The sequence below is a fragment of the Mesitornis unicolor genome, unplaced genomic scaffold, assembly GCF_000695765.1.
Source record: "Mesitornis unicolor isolate BGI_N332 unplaced genomic scaffold, ASM69576v1 scaffold11914, whole genome shotgun sequence".
Lineage (NCBI taxonomy): Eukaryota > Metazoa > Chordata > Aves > Mesitornithiformes > Mesitornithidae > Mesitornis > Mesitornis unicolor.
The window spans coordinates 59162-73246 of record NW_010179477.1 but is presented as its reverse complement, the minus strand read 5'-3'; the positions used below and the strand labels follow the sequence as shown (position 1 = coordinate 73246).

At 39.7% G+C, this 14085-nt stretch overlaps 1 protein-coding gene across 1 annotated transcript; it reads right to left on the bottom strand.

Moving 5' to 3' along the window:
• Positions 1–408: 408 nt before the first annotated feature.
• RBP4 (retinol binding protein 4, plasma) lies at positions 409–7294 on the bottom strand. The gene is made up of 6 exons (XM_010182802.1): positions 7248–7294; positions 6944–7079; positions 6157–6293; positions 5891–5997; positions 4477–4689; positions 409–755 (listed from the first exon to the last, which is right to left on the bottom strand). The coding sequence occupies exons 2-6, from the start codon at positions 7070–7072 to the stop codon at positions 742–744; spliced, it is 600 nt and encodes a 199-aa protein (XP_010181104.1). The 5' UTR covers positions 7073–7079; positions 7248–7294; the 3' UTR covers positions 409–741.
• Between the last annotated feature and the right edge of the window lie 6791 nt (positions 7295–14085).

Sequence of the window (14085 nt, the reverse complement as noted above, 5' to 3'; positions counted from 1 at the left end):
TTTAAAAAGGCCCTTGATTACAGACTTAGAGTAACTGACTGCCTGAGCAGGGTTGGGCAGACTAACCATCTCTTGGAGGAAACACGATGCTGAACGTGTATTGTCACCAAGTGAATGACCAATGTTGTTCTATGTCAAATGAAAATATGGACAATGCCTGTTAATTTATAAATAAAGAATAAATGGTTCATTGTTCACTTGTGTGTAAAATAGTTCTTTAAAATACGCATATTTTAAATTTCTTCAGTAGTCATATTATAATCAGTGATACATAGGGTCACTGAAATTCCTTTTTGCCTTCTAAAATGCTATTGGGAATGGTTTCCAGTATTTCCTAGAAAAAAGATGACATTGTATTTGAAAAGAAATTTAAAAACTTAGAAAGCAAATGCATATATTCTTCTTTTAAAATAAAACTCTCTTAGAAATGGAAACCACTAAAAAAAAAGAAAGATTAAATTCTCCATTATTGCCATCTGCCCCCATTTCAAAACAGTGCATTTAGGTAACAGTTTACTAATAAAATCAGTCTGCATATGTACAGATTTGCATGCAAACAATTTGCATCCCTGTAATCCAAGTTTATTAAAATGTTTCATTGATTTATGAACAAGGTGAGGTACACAGCTCAGATAAATATACTCCAAATCTAAATGAAGCCACTTAAAAGGTTTTCAAGAGAACACTCGATCACTGTTTTAACTTTACATCCATGGTTTCTTTCCATAGTTTTGGATCTCCTTAAGAGCAAAACCCTGAAACACACAAGGACCAAAATTAAGACATACAAGCTTCCACCAAATTTAAAATGTATACACATCTAATTTCGTTAAAATGCTCGTGAGTCCAGCAGCCTGTGACTTGTAATGACAGTGCCAATACTTGCTCTGCAGTTCATAATTCCAAAGAATTTTCTACTTAAAACAAAACAGGAATTCATCCAACCCGTTACACCTGTTCTAAGCATTTTAATACTTTGGCAAACAAGGTACTGGATAGATCAGTGATAAAAGAGGTAGTTATTTACTCCAACAAGCTTCAAATTATTTGCCTTTCAAAAACCATTGATTTAAGAATGTCTTTCAACAAAATAAGAATCTCCTGACCTCCACAACTTTTAATGGCAGTAGTAAATTCGCTGAAGGAATTTACCACTCTTTCAGTCACAATTTCTGCTTCTAGCAAATGCTAACAGCAGATTCAGCTTTCAACTCTACTAAAATGACATCGTATTGGATCTACAAGTAGTCCCACTGCGATACCCACACTCATATTGCATAACTTAAAGCAGCTTGAGCTATCTATTACTCTGAGACACTGAGTGTATCATAGCCTGATCCATATTTGGAAAGGAACTACCATCAGAAATGCAATGTGTTACCACGAAAATTCTCATCATTTCCTAGGTTCTCTTTTGCCTTAAAGAGTCAGTACACAACAGACGATTATTTTAGATTTTTTTGTCTTCCATCAAGGTAAGTTCAGTACATTTATTATTTTGGGGGATTAGGAACTTAATTTGAGTGCAGTATTTCTTTAATAAGCTAATGAAAAAATCTTTGGGGAAAAAAATTGGCTTTAAGACATAGGCAGAGCACGTACAGTTAGAAACAATTCCAAGCTTATTCTTGCAGCATCTGTTAACATCAGTCAGAATTTTAACAGAGGAACAGTGGAGTGCAGGTCAGTGCAGATCATTGAAGCTGGCTTTTTTGCTACTAACTCTGTAGGTCCTCATGGCAGAATTAGAACTAAAGTAGCAAGGCTTCTAATCCACACAGAAGCAATTAAGTGAATCTCGTAAGAGCTTCTGATACAGAGCTTTCAGTAAGTGTTCTGGTTTGGGGTTTTTTTTCTGTTTAGCTCACAATCATTCTCTCATTCCCAAATGTCCCTGCTGTGCAGGATCCTTGGCTTAATGATACTGGAGAATTCAGAATCAGCTAGCACTATGGAAATTACAGGGTTCGATAACAGTGAAGGGAAAATGCAAATCACTGGCTTTAAGTTTTGTTTATACTTTGGTGCTAGGCTCATAAACTCTGGCACAATCCTCAGTAAAAAGCAGATGGCATTAAGAACCTGGGTTACCATTTTTCATTGGTGCAACGTGGTAGATTTGATATTTCTATCATGAACTAGAGGCAGCATGATAAACTTTTAAATTATGGTTAGGAAGTCAAAGAATATTTAAGGCTGAACTTCCAAAAAACAATCTGACCTTTAATTTTTCAATTACACTCTTGGTTTTATAGTCCATGAAAAAACACAAGCGCTCTATTAAATAGAAGTACTGAGATATTTGAAAAAGTTGTGTCACAAGCCATGAATAAATGAATGTATTCACTTTTTCCTTTTGGTTTATACTTTCTTGCAAAGATCTACAATCTATTTATTGCCTTGCAAGCCTCATATAATGTAGAAGTAATAAAAACACAGATGCCACCATGCAGGATCAGAGCAGTACTTGGGCTAGCCCGATACCCTGATTTTACGGGGCGATGGTATTTTCACTAGGTTTGACGGAGACGCAAGGACCATAACACACACCTCTTAAAGTCAAAGCACAGCAGCTGTATATCTGCACTTTGTCTGAGATTTAATACAAAAATATCCCTAATCATCTCATTGTTTTGTTTTCTCATCTTCAGAAATTTTCATTCTTGCTGCACTTCATCTGCAGAGCAGTGGATGCAGCATCCAAAACAAGAAAGTATCATCAGTTCGTCTAATGACATTGTTTTTCACCCTACCCCTTATGCAATCACATACATCATTCACAAAAGCCAATTTCACTTGCATTTATGATGTCTCTTAGTCTTGATTGCCTTAAATCTCAACTGTCTTTTATGTTGTCTCCAAATTCTCATTCAAGACCATTTTTCATGGTTGTCAGGCACTTTTTCCAGGTCACTAATCAGTATTCTAAACACCACCCACCTTAGCAGATCTTTCAGGCACCCTGTTATCAGCATACCTACTTTACAACATGGCAATGTATTACTCTCTGTTTAGAGATCAGATGAACAGGTAATAGAGCCACAAGAGCTGACTGTGCTCGTCTGTTCTGACTTTCTTTATAAAACACTCAAGTTCCTTCAGTCAATCCCAGTTTACTCTACCATGTAATTTAGAAAAGCCTTTCATCTTGATTTACAGATTTCAGCGATGAAGCACACAACAGCTTTTGGTAAACTGTTCCAAAGGTTAATGACCTTTGGAGTTAAACAAGTGGCTATTTATTTCTGCTCTGAATGTGTCCAGTTTAAAGTTCCATCAATTTTAATTTATTATTGCAATGTTTGCAAGTCCTTTACTATCCAATTCCCATTACTTGTGTGGGCAAGAACAGACTTGGTTCAGGTCAGCCTTTAACTTCTTTCTAAGGAGAAAAGATCAAGGTCTTTGAAGCACTCTCTAGAGGACACGTTTTACAAACTTTCAGTTATTCTCTGCTCGTCTTTGAAACTTCTAATTCAACCTGGGTACCCTTTCCAGTTACGATTACCATCACATGTGGCATAGCAAGCAGACCTATGCCAAGCACAAGTCTCATAGGAGCCTGTAAATTTATCTTCTGCATTTACGCATCCAAGGATCCTATTAACTGTCGGCCACAGTGTTACACTGGGAGTTCACACCGAGCTGATCCACCAGTCAAGTCTTCCGTACGTACTGTGTCTTTCTGAATGCGAGGGGAGGGCCAGGGATGGCTACGCTTCTCCTTTATTTGTCCTAAATATTCTGTCTTCTTCATTCTTTACTATTCCTAACTCTGGGTGTAATCTTTCTCAGTAATTATATCATGTTTTCTTCTAGATCATTGATTAAAGTAGACTAAATTTGTAGCATGAATGAGCAGCATTTGGCCTTTTCTAATGCCCTTGAACACAAGTTAACTAATCTGTATCCTTCCTTGTACTGCAAGCTCAGCCCGACTCCGTGACTCAAGATAGGATCTTACTTGCAGTATGAGGGGTATATTCCCCTTCAACAACTCTTTGTGAAATGGTTGGCATGAGGACCTGTGAGAAAAGGTGTCCTTTCCAAGACTTCTCATTTTCCTTAAAAGCCTTTTGTGAATCTTTCAAAGAAGTTTTTGAAAATACATTCTGTTCCACTTGACAGCTATTTGGTTGAGAAATGCAGAGAGTTCTGATTAAAGAGACACAATTTCTTTTTACAGCAACTGAGAAGTTTATCCTTACTATGTTTACCCATACTACGTTGATTTAATTGTTTTACAACTTCCTCTAATTATTGTTTCGGCTGATGTGATATGCTGCATAAAAAGCTGTACTCCTTAGCTCTCCTTCAGATAAGGGAAGTAAAAGTTGGAAATAATTTACTACAAAAGACAATATTACAGCCACTAAGTAAAAGACTCCATGCATTTGCTATTTAATGAGCAAGAGACTCCCAGTGCTTTAGTTATTAAGCCCTGAAATAAAATTCTCCAGAAAAAGGAGTTCTTACCGTTATGAACAATAACTCTGTATTTTCTGTCCAAGCAGAGGTCCATCTGCCTTTGTCTGACAATTTTCTGTGCCTCTGGAGGCAATCCCTTGGGGTCCCGGGAGAACACAAAGGAATAGCTATCAGCACAAGTGCCATCTTCATTTAGTTGGCGGCAGGAGTAATGAAGGGCATACGTCTCATAATCTGTGTCTACTACCCAGTGATCATCATCTGGAAGAAACCACAGCAAAGAAGCAACGGTGTTAGAGACACAAGTAAAATTTAGTAAATCTAAAGAGATTGCTGCCGTAACTCCAAAGAAAACAGCACGATGAATGTATTTTTAAGGAAAAGGATTATCATGCAGTTTCCATGTGTGTTAGAAGTGTATTTGCTACAAGCTCTGCCATAAAACCTCTTCTCAAAACAGTTACAATTTCAGATAATTCTTAACTAGATAGGTAATCCGATAAATACCTGGTCTCACAGACACCCTGTGCTAACAGAAGTGAACCTATGAGTTTGCAGTGAAAAGTGTAATCTCTGCTCCTTCCTCTCCCAGAGCAAAAGATCCTCCCTTGCACTACATCTGTGCCAGTGAAGGCAGCCCTGTACATTCTCTTGCCCATCTCTCCTGTGGGTGGGGAACCACTGTTTTTAGAAAGGCAGAGTCTGAGGTCAGCCAGCAAGTATTCATGAAAACATGCTTCAGCAGCATGCTGTGAGGAGATTCAGCAACAATTCAAGCGTTGTTTGCATCCAAAGCATTCTTTGTAGCTGTGTTTTTGGAAAGAATGGAGCTCCAATCACTTCCAAATTTCACCTGCTTCTCAAGGAGACAATCCACGGAAATATCTTGTTACAAGCATCTCAGTCTCTACTTGGCTCAATAAACTCATTTTGCACAGGGTGTGGCAGGCAACAGAAAAATGTGAATATATATATACATATATATATACTGGGTCATATTTGCTTCTTAAAACAGATAAACCTCTACATTTGCAGACATAAGACCAAGAAAAATAACAATTGCAAAATCTTCTTCCCTGCTTGATCAAGTTTGATGTCAGGCTTTTCAGAGAGAACAGAAGCATCTGATAACTGAGTTCTGAACTAAAACAAGACTTCAAATACTTCATCTGCCTTTCATTTCTTTATAAACAGTGACCTTACATTACATTGCTGGGTAACAAACAAAAGAAATACAAAGATATACAAAGGCCTTACCTTCACTTCTTTAAAGAAGGACAACCAGCTATCCCATATAAAAAATGGTGATTACCTTGTCACATTAAGGCTTTCCTGTATCCTAGTTATTACATGTTTTAAGTGTGTTTAAGAATTCCAACACTACTTTCTCCTTCCCCAGCATGGACATACAACAAAACTATGCTCCCGAGTAGTTCTGCATCTTCTATAGCTAGGTACTCACTTCCTTTCTGCAGAAAAGAGGCAACACCCCAGTACTTCATCTTGAACTTGGCAGGATCCTCTGTGTCAGTGAAAGAGCCAATCATGTCAGCACAAACATCCCAGTTACTGTAGTCAGAGAGAAAGAAAACATAACATTCAAATCCTACAGCACAGATTCAGCGTGACCGTGTGACCAGCACAGGGACAGCAGGTAGGATCGGAGCACCAATAAGCAAAGCAGAAGCTTAGTGAAGTGGAACAGGAGGGAGACTGCAAACAACTTACTTGAAGAGTCTGACTCTGCCCTTTGCAGTGGCACTCATTTGTCCATTCTCATCTACGGTGAACTGGGCTACCACGTTGTCCTGCAGAAACAATCCCTCAGGGTCCTTCTTTGCCATGGCATACCAGGTGCCACTGTACTGCAGGGAAATAAGAAAGGCTGCAGTTAGACCCAGAAGTATGGAAAACATTACAAACAGACATTACAAACTAGCAGGGGCAACAGAGGGAAGGACATGCAGATCTTTGACACCATGCCTCAAAGCTGTACCTAAGAAACAAACCTATCTGTTCCAACAGCATAAACCCACCAAGATGTCCTAGTGCAGCCAGGATTTGTGAAAGAATTGACATTTTTGTGTAGCTTATTTGTATCTGCAGGTCTCCAGCATTCAGGATACAAAATCTGGTGGGAAGAGAGTAACAAATGGCAGATCCTGACAGATGTCAAGATGTATAGATGTTTCTTCCTTGCAATGATGTCTGAAAACACCAGAGTACGAATTTTTCATAGAAACAATCAAGTCACTACGCTCCTTTTCTGTTCAGACCATAGAGTTTGAGAGCAGACTGCTAAACCTCAGTTTCTGCAGTATTCCTTTATGAGAGACATCAGGATCAAGCATCTGTGGAGCTGTGGGCAACATCACACACTTCTGCTGTTTCTCAGTATTGCAGTCTGTGACTTAGAGTTAAAATGTGAACACGCTGGTGCTACTGAATGCCAGATTTTGTAGCCCGAGAACAGGTAGGCGAGACAGCACAGACCCAGGAGAGGAAGAAGATTTACCCTGGTCTTGTCGAAGTTCTCCTTGACTTTGAAGCTGCTTACTCGGCAGTCCCGCTCCGCCGTGCTGCTGCCCAGCAAGGCCAGTGCCAGCAGCATCAGCCAGGGCAGAGTTCTCCCCGTGCGAGCCATCTCGTCCCTGCAGCAACAGCAAACAGAGAATAGCATCAGAAACGGGCTCTGTCACACAGGCGGGGAAGCGAGGAAGGCTGCCCTGACAGGTTCCAGGGCACCGTGTGGCTTTCCCTGATGTATGCACAAGCAAGTCACCAGGTTCTCCCCAGCCCACCACAGCAGGGTTCCTCACAGACAGTGCTGGTCCCTGTAGCCTCTTGAGAGTCCAAGTGTTAATGGCAGTGGTAGGGCACCCAGACAGGGAATGCTTTATGTAGTCCCAGGGCTTTCGCAACCCCTTGAGGTACAAAGCCAGCATTGGAGGGGGAGTAGGGAGGCAGGCCGATGGATGCTGCAGGTTGGGGCCCCTTCACAACAGCCTCTTGTGTAATATTCATGGGCTCGGTTGATCTTTGACCCTGACCTGTAGCCAAGCAGGCGCTAGGAGCAAATGCCTCTCTTTGGTTTTCCTAACCCAAAGGCAGATCTTACAGCTGGGGGAAGGGGTGTGCACATGTGTGGCGAGAACAAAGGAAAAGAGAGGCACCCAGTCTTTGCAGGGGGGAGAGTAAGCTGCCTCCAGCTCCTCTGTGATTTTACACACTGCAGTCTAAAGTCCTTCTTACCCAATGTGCTCAACCCAGTTACAAGGTGCAGGCTTGTTTCGTCCATCTCCTCCCCAAATTCCTTTCTTCTCTTCCCCTGATAAACAGCAGCAAACATCGTACTTGCAAGTTTCTGCTAATGATTCTGAAAGCCTGGTCCTGCCAGATCCTCTTCAGGTCCTCATGGCTGGTTCCCTCTTGCTTCCCAAAGGTTGGCTTGGGCATTAAACCACCTCATGATCCACTCCCAGGGACAGGAACTGGGGCCCTGCAAATCTTCAGGAAGGTAAAAAAAAACCACATTTGTGTGGTACTGCAACCATGGCGAGACATACGTGTGGCCTGCAAATACTCAAATGCGTGTGTGCACCACATCGGGCCCTTTTGATATCAGTTTTAAATCAGAGCTTCCAGGATTTCTATTCTGTTTTTGGCAAACTGTTTTCAGTTATATAAGCCATTATTGTTTTCTCTTGTCCATGCAAGTTTTGCTGCCTCTCAGTCAATATTTGTTCTATAGTTTCAACATCTTTAGGAAGCATTAGAGAAAACCTGTTAATTATTTTCTAGACATGTAACTAGAGCAGGATAGGAAGGATTGTTACCAAAAAATCTAATTCACCTACTTTTTCCACGTCCTAGTTTTGAAAGAATAAAGGCAGAAGCCTGTTAGTTGAAAGGTCTGTGTTCATCAGTTTAAGAATGAAGCAAAAATGTAGTTTAAATGTGGAGACACCGATGTAGTATAAAAAATACTTCAACAGTAGCTGATATACAGAATTAAAGCAATTTATTCAGCGTGGCCTTTCCCAGAAATTTACTTCAGACTTCCATTCCTTTCATATATTCAAATATTAAACTTTTTATTGTTGCTGCCCTTTGCAATCTTCTTTATGTGTAATGCAAACAGTGGCACAATCTGATTCATCTGTCATTCTTTCTCTTCTGCTCTGTGTTGGAGCCTTTTTGCATGGACAGTAGGTTTTGTTCACTTTCTCAAACATCAAAATATCAAATACTCAGGGCTGCTCCAAGCCTGCTCTGAAGCTCTTGATTCCCTGGATAACTTCAGATACTAAAAATTCCATTCCGTTTAATATTAAGCTTCTATTTGGAGTAAATAACGTATATAACACAGGTAACCAGAAAGGTCGATGCATGTTAATTGTCCTGAACCTTTCAACAGTAGTGTTCAGTGAGACAACATTTCCATTTTTAAACTGAGATGTTCAAGTTTTCTAATTCCTACAGACACTGAGGAGAAACAGCCATCTCTGTACGTCTGGGGGCTTTTACAACCTTGCTCCAGCCCCTGGCAATGGGGATGCCAGGTACATAGATGCATTTTCACAAAACCTTTACAGAACACTCACTAGTCTCAATGTATGAAGTCATCGTACTTACAAGATCATAATCACCATGAACTTTTTATGTTCAGTGTCTTACACGACTGATAGTAAGAAGAGGAATCATAGCTTAATTTATAACCTGTAAGTCTATTACTTTCTTTAATGCCACAGAAAACAATTATTTCTTTTTTCTCTGCCAATTTGTGAAGTATCATTATTTGTCCTCTTCAAAAGTCTGTATACTGCTGGATATTGTCAGAGAGGTTCGTTCAGGATCCAATCTATTCCTACAAAACTTTGACAGTAACATAATTATCCATGAAAATTCTAAGGCAGAGTATGTCAAAGGAGTCTAAAACCTGATGAGATTGGACCACCCCTGCAGATCTAGGTCAGTAGTCCCATTACATTTACTGCACGTTGTCCTCAGCAGTTTTACAGACAGGAGACTAATCCAGGTTTCACTGAAAGAAAAATTTACTTCAGTGAATGTGTTTTATTAAGATCAATTCTAAACATGTGCAAGAGCCATTACAGTATTTTAAATCAATCCGAGGTCATCGACAAAAATGATGTTGAAATCAGAAACACGCAGGTTTGCACTAGCCACGGCACAGCTTCGTTTTAATTGTGTGCCTCCACTGATTTCTGCAATCATGTCTGGCAGAAACTTAGTAATTACAGCTTTTAATTCATTCAGCTCCTCACATCTGCCATCTCCACAAACTCCAGGCAATGTCTGAGAGAACTCTTCTCTTGTACAATTTTCATTGTGGATTTGTGGGAGAATAACTGAAGTAAAGTTACACCAGTACTTCTCAGTCAGATTTCAACAACTGCAGAAGAGGACCTGGGCAAGTCAGTACAATGTGAAGGTTGCATAGTAAAAAATGGGCTCTCTGCCTCTTCTGGTTTAGTTATACTTCCAACTCTGCATAGCTGCGACACAGTTTATGTTAATTAAGCCTTTTACAAATGCAGCTAAAGCCTTTCTTTGGTTCAATAAGATTTTTAGGCAAAAAGGCTCCTCTGCTGTTAGTCATATCTAGATTGGAAGTGTGTTGGAGAAGGGATGGAAGGTTGCTGCCAGACTAGCATTGTTATCACAATTCAAGGGTCATTTTTTTCTCAGTCCTAACAGATGTAGCTATGCCAGCACAACTATGTAAACTCATAAACAGTGTAAACTTTGCCTCAGTTAATCATCATTTGGATTGACTTGGGCTATGAGTTCGGTTGAGAAATTGTGCCAGAAAGTGATCCTCATCCAGATCTTTGGAGTCTGGATGCACCCCTTGCAGATTTGTTCTTATGCGAACAGAAAGGAACAGAATTTGGGCCAGGGCTTCGTTGATTCTGAGAGCAGTGTGCATAGATCAAGTCAATGGCATCAAATGATTACTGGGTTCTAGGAAAGCTCAGACAGTGAAATTTAAAAGAATTCTTAAAATATTGGTAACACATCATCATGCAAATAACCTCTAATGTAAAGCATAAATTAAAAAAAACCCTTGTGGTAAGTTGAAAACCAAGCTTGATAAATTTCATGCATGACTTCCCATCCCAATGTTTGAAGCTGGCAGTGCATTTTGAATATTACAGATTTTTTTAAACATCAGTATGTATTTTTTTAACCATATTTAATCGAAGGGGAAAAAAGAGCTCTACCTTGAAATTTTGCTAAGTGGCCAAAAAAAGGGGCTGACTTCAGGCGGCGTTTCTGTCATTGAAAAGTTTTTACATTAATAGCCTGTAAAATTCTGCAATATCTCCCATTAGGAATAGAAACAGCAAATACACAGAAAAGGTCAGATTTTCAAAGGAAACAGCAGAATAAAGCTTTCATTGTAGGAATTCTTTTAGATTCATTTAAGACTTACAATAAAAAGGAAGTAACGAGAGTCAAATTACTATTTAAAACATTTTTAACACTGCAACATGGAAGTTTTAAATATTAGAAGAACTAGAATTTTATTTGTAGTCACACAGATAAGTCTAGCTCTTGGGGAAAGTTGTCTCAAAGAACTGGCAATAGGAAATGGAGCATTCATTTCCAGCCAGACTGCATACAGATTGAATTTGCTGTCTTCTTATGGTTATGTATTTATAGAGAGCCATTCACAAACACGGGTGTCCATTAAACTCTTAGAGGCAGATTCTGCGGGGGGATGAATGACTGCTGTGTGCACAAGAACAGTGCATCCAAGTGGAGCCCCTGCCCTGTGGAGCCAGGCCCGTGTTAACAAGCGACGACAAGCGGCATGAGCTGAGCCAAGGAGCTCCGCGCACTCTGTAAGGGACAGCTGTGTACACTGTCACCATCACGACTGTTCCCCTTGGTGGCACTCTAAGTACAGAGGTCAAGGACAGAATGGCTTGGCCTTTGCACCACGCCAGCCTGTGTACTACCTGTTTTTGTGGTTCAGTGACGTGACATTCTGCTTAAGGAGTAAATTTACATTGAACTCTTTATAAACAGTATTTAAAGAAACCCACTTCAAAACGGTACCTTTATTCCCTTTAGGAAACATTTGTGAGGACTGTGATTCTGAGTTGAAATGTTTTTCTTGATGTATTACTAAAATGGAAACAACTTGAAATACAATCAAAGTTTGCCAACAGGCTGGCTAGCCTGGTGAGAAGCGCATGAATGACGAAAGACACAGACAGACTGGAGCTGGTCCAGCAAAGAGCCATGAAGATCACTGGGCAATAAGAGGATCTGAGAAAAGGACAGACTGGGAAAGCTGGGACTGTTCGGCCTGAAAAGGGCTTGGAGGGATCTTATCAAGTGTAAAAGTATCTGGCAGGAGGGTATGAAGAAGACAGAGTCAGACCCTTCCCAGCAGTGCATAGTAATATTCCCATTAATAAAAATGGTCAGGTAACCTAAGATCACTGGGGAGTAAATGTGAGAGTGGATGAGATTAAGAGGCTGCTGTCCTTTGCTCAGTCTGCAAACTAAAATTCATGCCAAGCTACCAAGAATCCCATGCTCATGGTCAAAGCTACAGGGCATCTGGCAACCCAGGTTAACCACTTCATGCTAGCCTGGCCATTTACTTCAGGAACTCTTCCCTAGAAGCTAAAATCTCTGTTGACTACTCATTTTGTGAATCTCCAGAGCTAACCATCGGTAGTTGTAAGAGACCATGAAAATCTGCAGTCATAGGAAAAAACAGCTAACTTACTATCTTCAGTGTTTGCATTTTTAAGATTATATTTGTAAGAAAAGGGATAGAAAATTATTTTAAAGGAAACATAAAAGTTGAGGTCATTTATGAAAGTCCCCAAAACACGCCAGCTCAGTGACACCAAAACATTTCAGTACTGCAAACACAGGCCCAGGCTCTGTTAGAGGCGCAGTGCCTGTTGTAAATACCTACACAATCCATTCTCACAGCCTGATAATGCAGAAAAAACCAGTAATATTTCTTAACGTTAATTTCTTGGATTATACAACTGAATCTCCGATGTCCAGACAGTGGCCACAAAATTATCCACATCAAAAGACTTAAATAAACACATTCGATCTGTGTTTCTCCAGAAAATCTTAAAGGAATGAACCACTGCCACCAAGATGGGCAGAGACGCTCAGATACAAACACTGAGCTGATCTGGGAAACCTTACAAATGCCTTTGACATTTACGTGCTGCCTGAGTCTATTTAAACCACCGCGTCTGTCAGTTATCCTTCTTAGGAGTTTCCATGTATCGCAAGGGCTCAGGAGTGGCCCACCAGTAAGAACTGCTCCCTAAATAGTTTGATTTCTGTAGTAAATATGAATGTCAAAGGCAAATGACATCACACGTATTTTCTTAACATGTGATGTTATTAAAAAACTGCTAGAGAAGGTAATCGTAAAATCAAGTCTGAATGTGCCAGAAAAGTGAAATAATTATTTGTTATAGCTTCCTATAATAAACATAAGTATAAATGGGCATTTGCATTACTGCAGGTAAAATGTTCAGTAGTGTGGAAGATGTGGAGAGCAAAGAAGATAGGATAGAAAATAATTGTCTTATTCCAATTACATGTGTGCTCTGAAATGTTTCTAATTCACAAAATTCATTAAATACTAATATAAATAAAACAAAAAAGCATCAATACAAACACACTGTATTTTCCCAACTCTAAAATGAGGACTTCCATAAAGGGAAGGTGTAGTTATGTGCCAAACTACGTTTTAATTTCTATCAAATCACTTTAACTTCTTGGTTTGCCTTAATCATTCATGGTTAATCAATATGTGCATAGAGTTCACGATGAAACATGACTGACATAGCAACTGTTAAACAAAGCCAACTTAGCTGTCTTCCAGACATACCCTTCATACAGGGTTGTTATTGCTTTCTGATACACATTTTCATGCCCTTTCACAAACACTTCACAGAGCAGGAGTGCACCTGTAAGAGGGAATCTAAACGAAGGAAAAGAAATTGCTTCATGATGCAGGACAACCCAGCTACAGCTGAAATATTTTGTTACAAAGGAAGATTTATCACCTGACAGTAGTGCCTAATTAAAATATGTTTATGTGTTAGCCCAAAATAGAAATAGTTTATTTTATAATTTGTGAAAATAGCTGGGCATGAGGAACATTTGGTGGAACCATGAGAAGCATTTTAGGTGGTCTGGCATATTGGAAAAAATGGGCACAACTGATAATACAGCTCTTAGCTTAGAAAAGTCTTAACCCACGGCCTCCCCGCTCTCCAAGAAAAGAGTGTAACTGTGAGGTGCTTCTCTTCACTGACGCTCCCTCCAGAGAGTGACAGGCTGCTCGATAATGTGATCACAACATAGAGAACAATTACTGCTTGTGAAGCTGGTTTCTCACATTAGAAAGATGAAGGTGTAAATCTTACACAAAAGATCATTTTCTAGAATGTTTTCGCTGGGCATGAGACAGATCCTCTACAGACTTTCTTCTTTCTCCTTTTCAAAGAAACTACTATGTAGAATGTTCCAAAGTCATTAAGAAAAGTAATGCAACAAAATGTGACAATTCCTTCACATAATTTCATCGGAGCTCTTCAACATCCTCTTTTTTAAAGGGCAGCATTAAAAGCATTG

Excerpts from the sequence above, each read along its gene's own strand:
- RBP4 (XM_010182802.1), bottom strand. The coding sequence starts at position 7,072 with ATGGCTCGCACGGGGAGAACTCTGCCCTGGCTGATGCTGCTGGCACTG. Across the intron at positions 6,294-6,943 it reads AGAACTTCGACAAGACCAGG|TACAGTGGCACCTGGTATGC; the intron begins GTAAATCTTCTT and ends ATTTCCCTGCAG. Across the intron at positions 5,998-6,156 it reads GGCAGAGTCAGACTCTTCAA|TAACTGGGATGTTTGTGCTG; the intron begins GTAAGTTGTTTG and ends CTCTGACTACAG.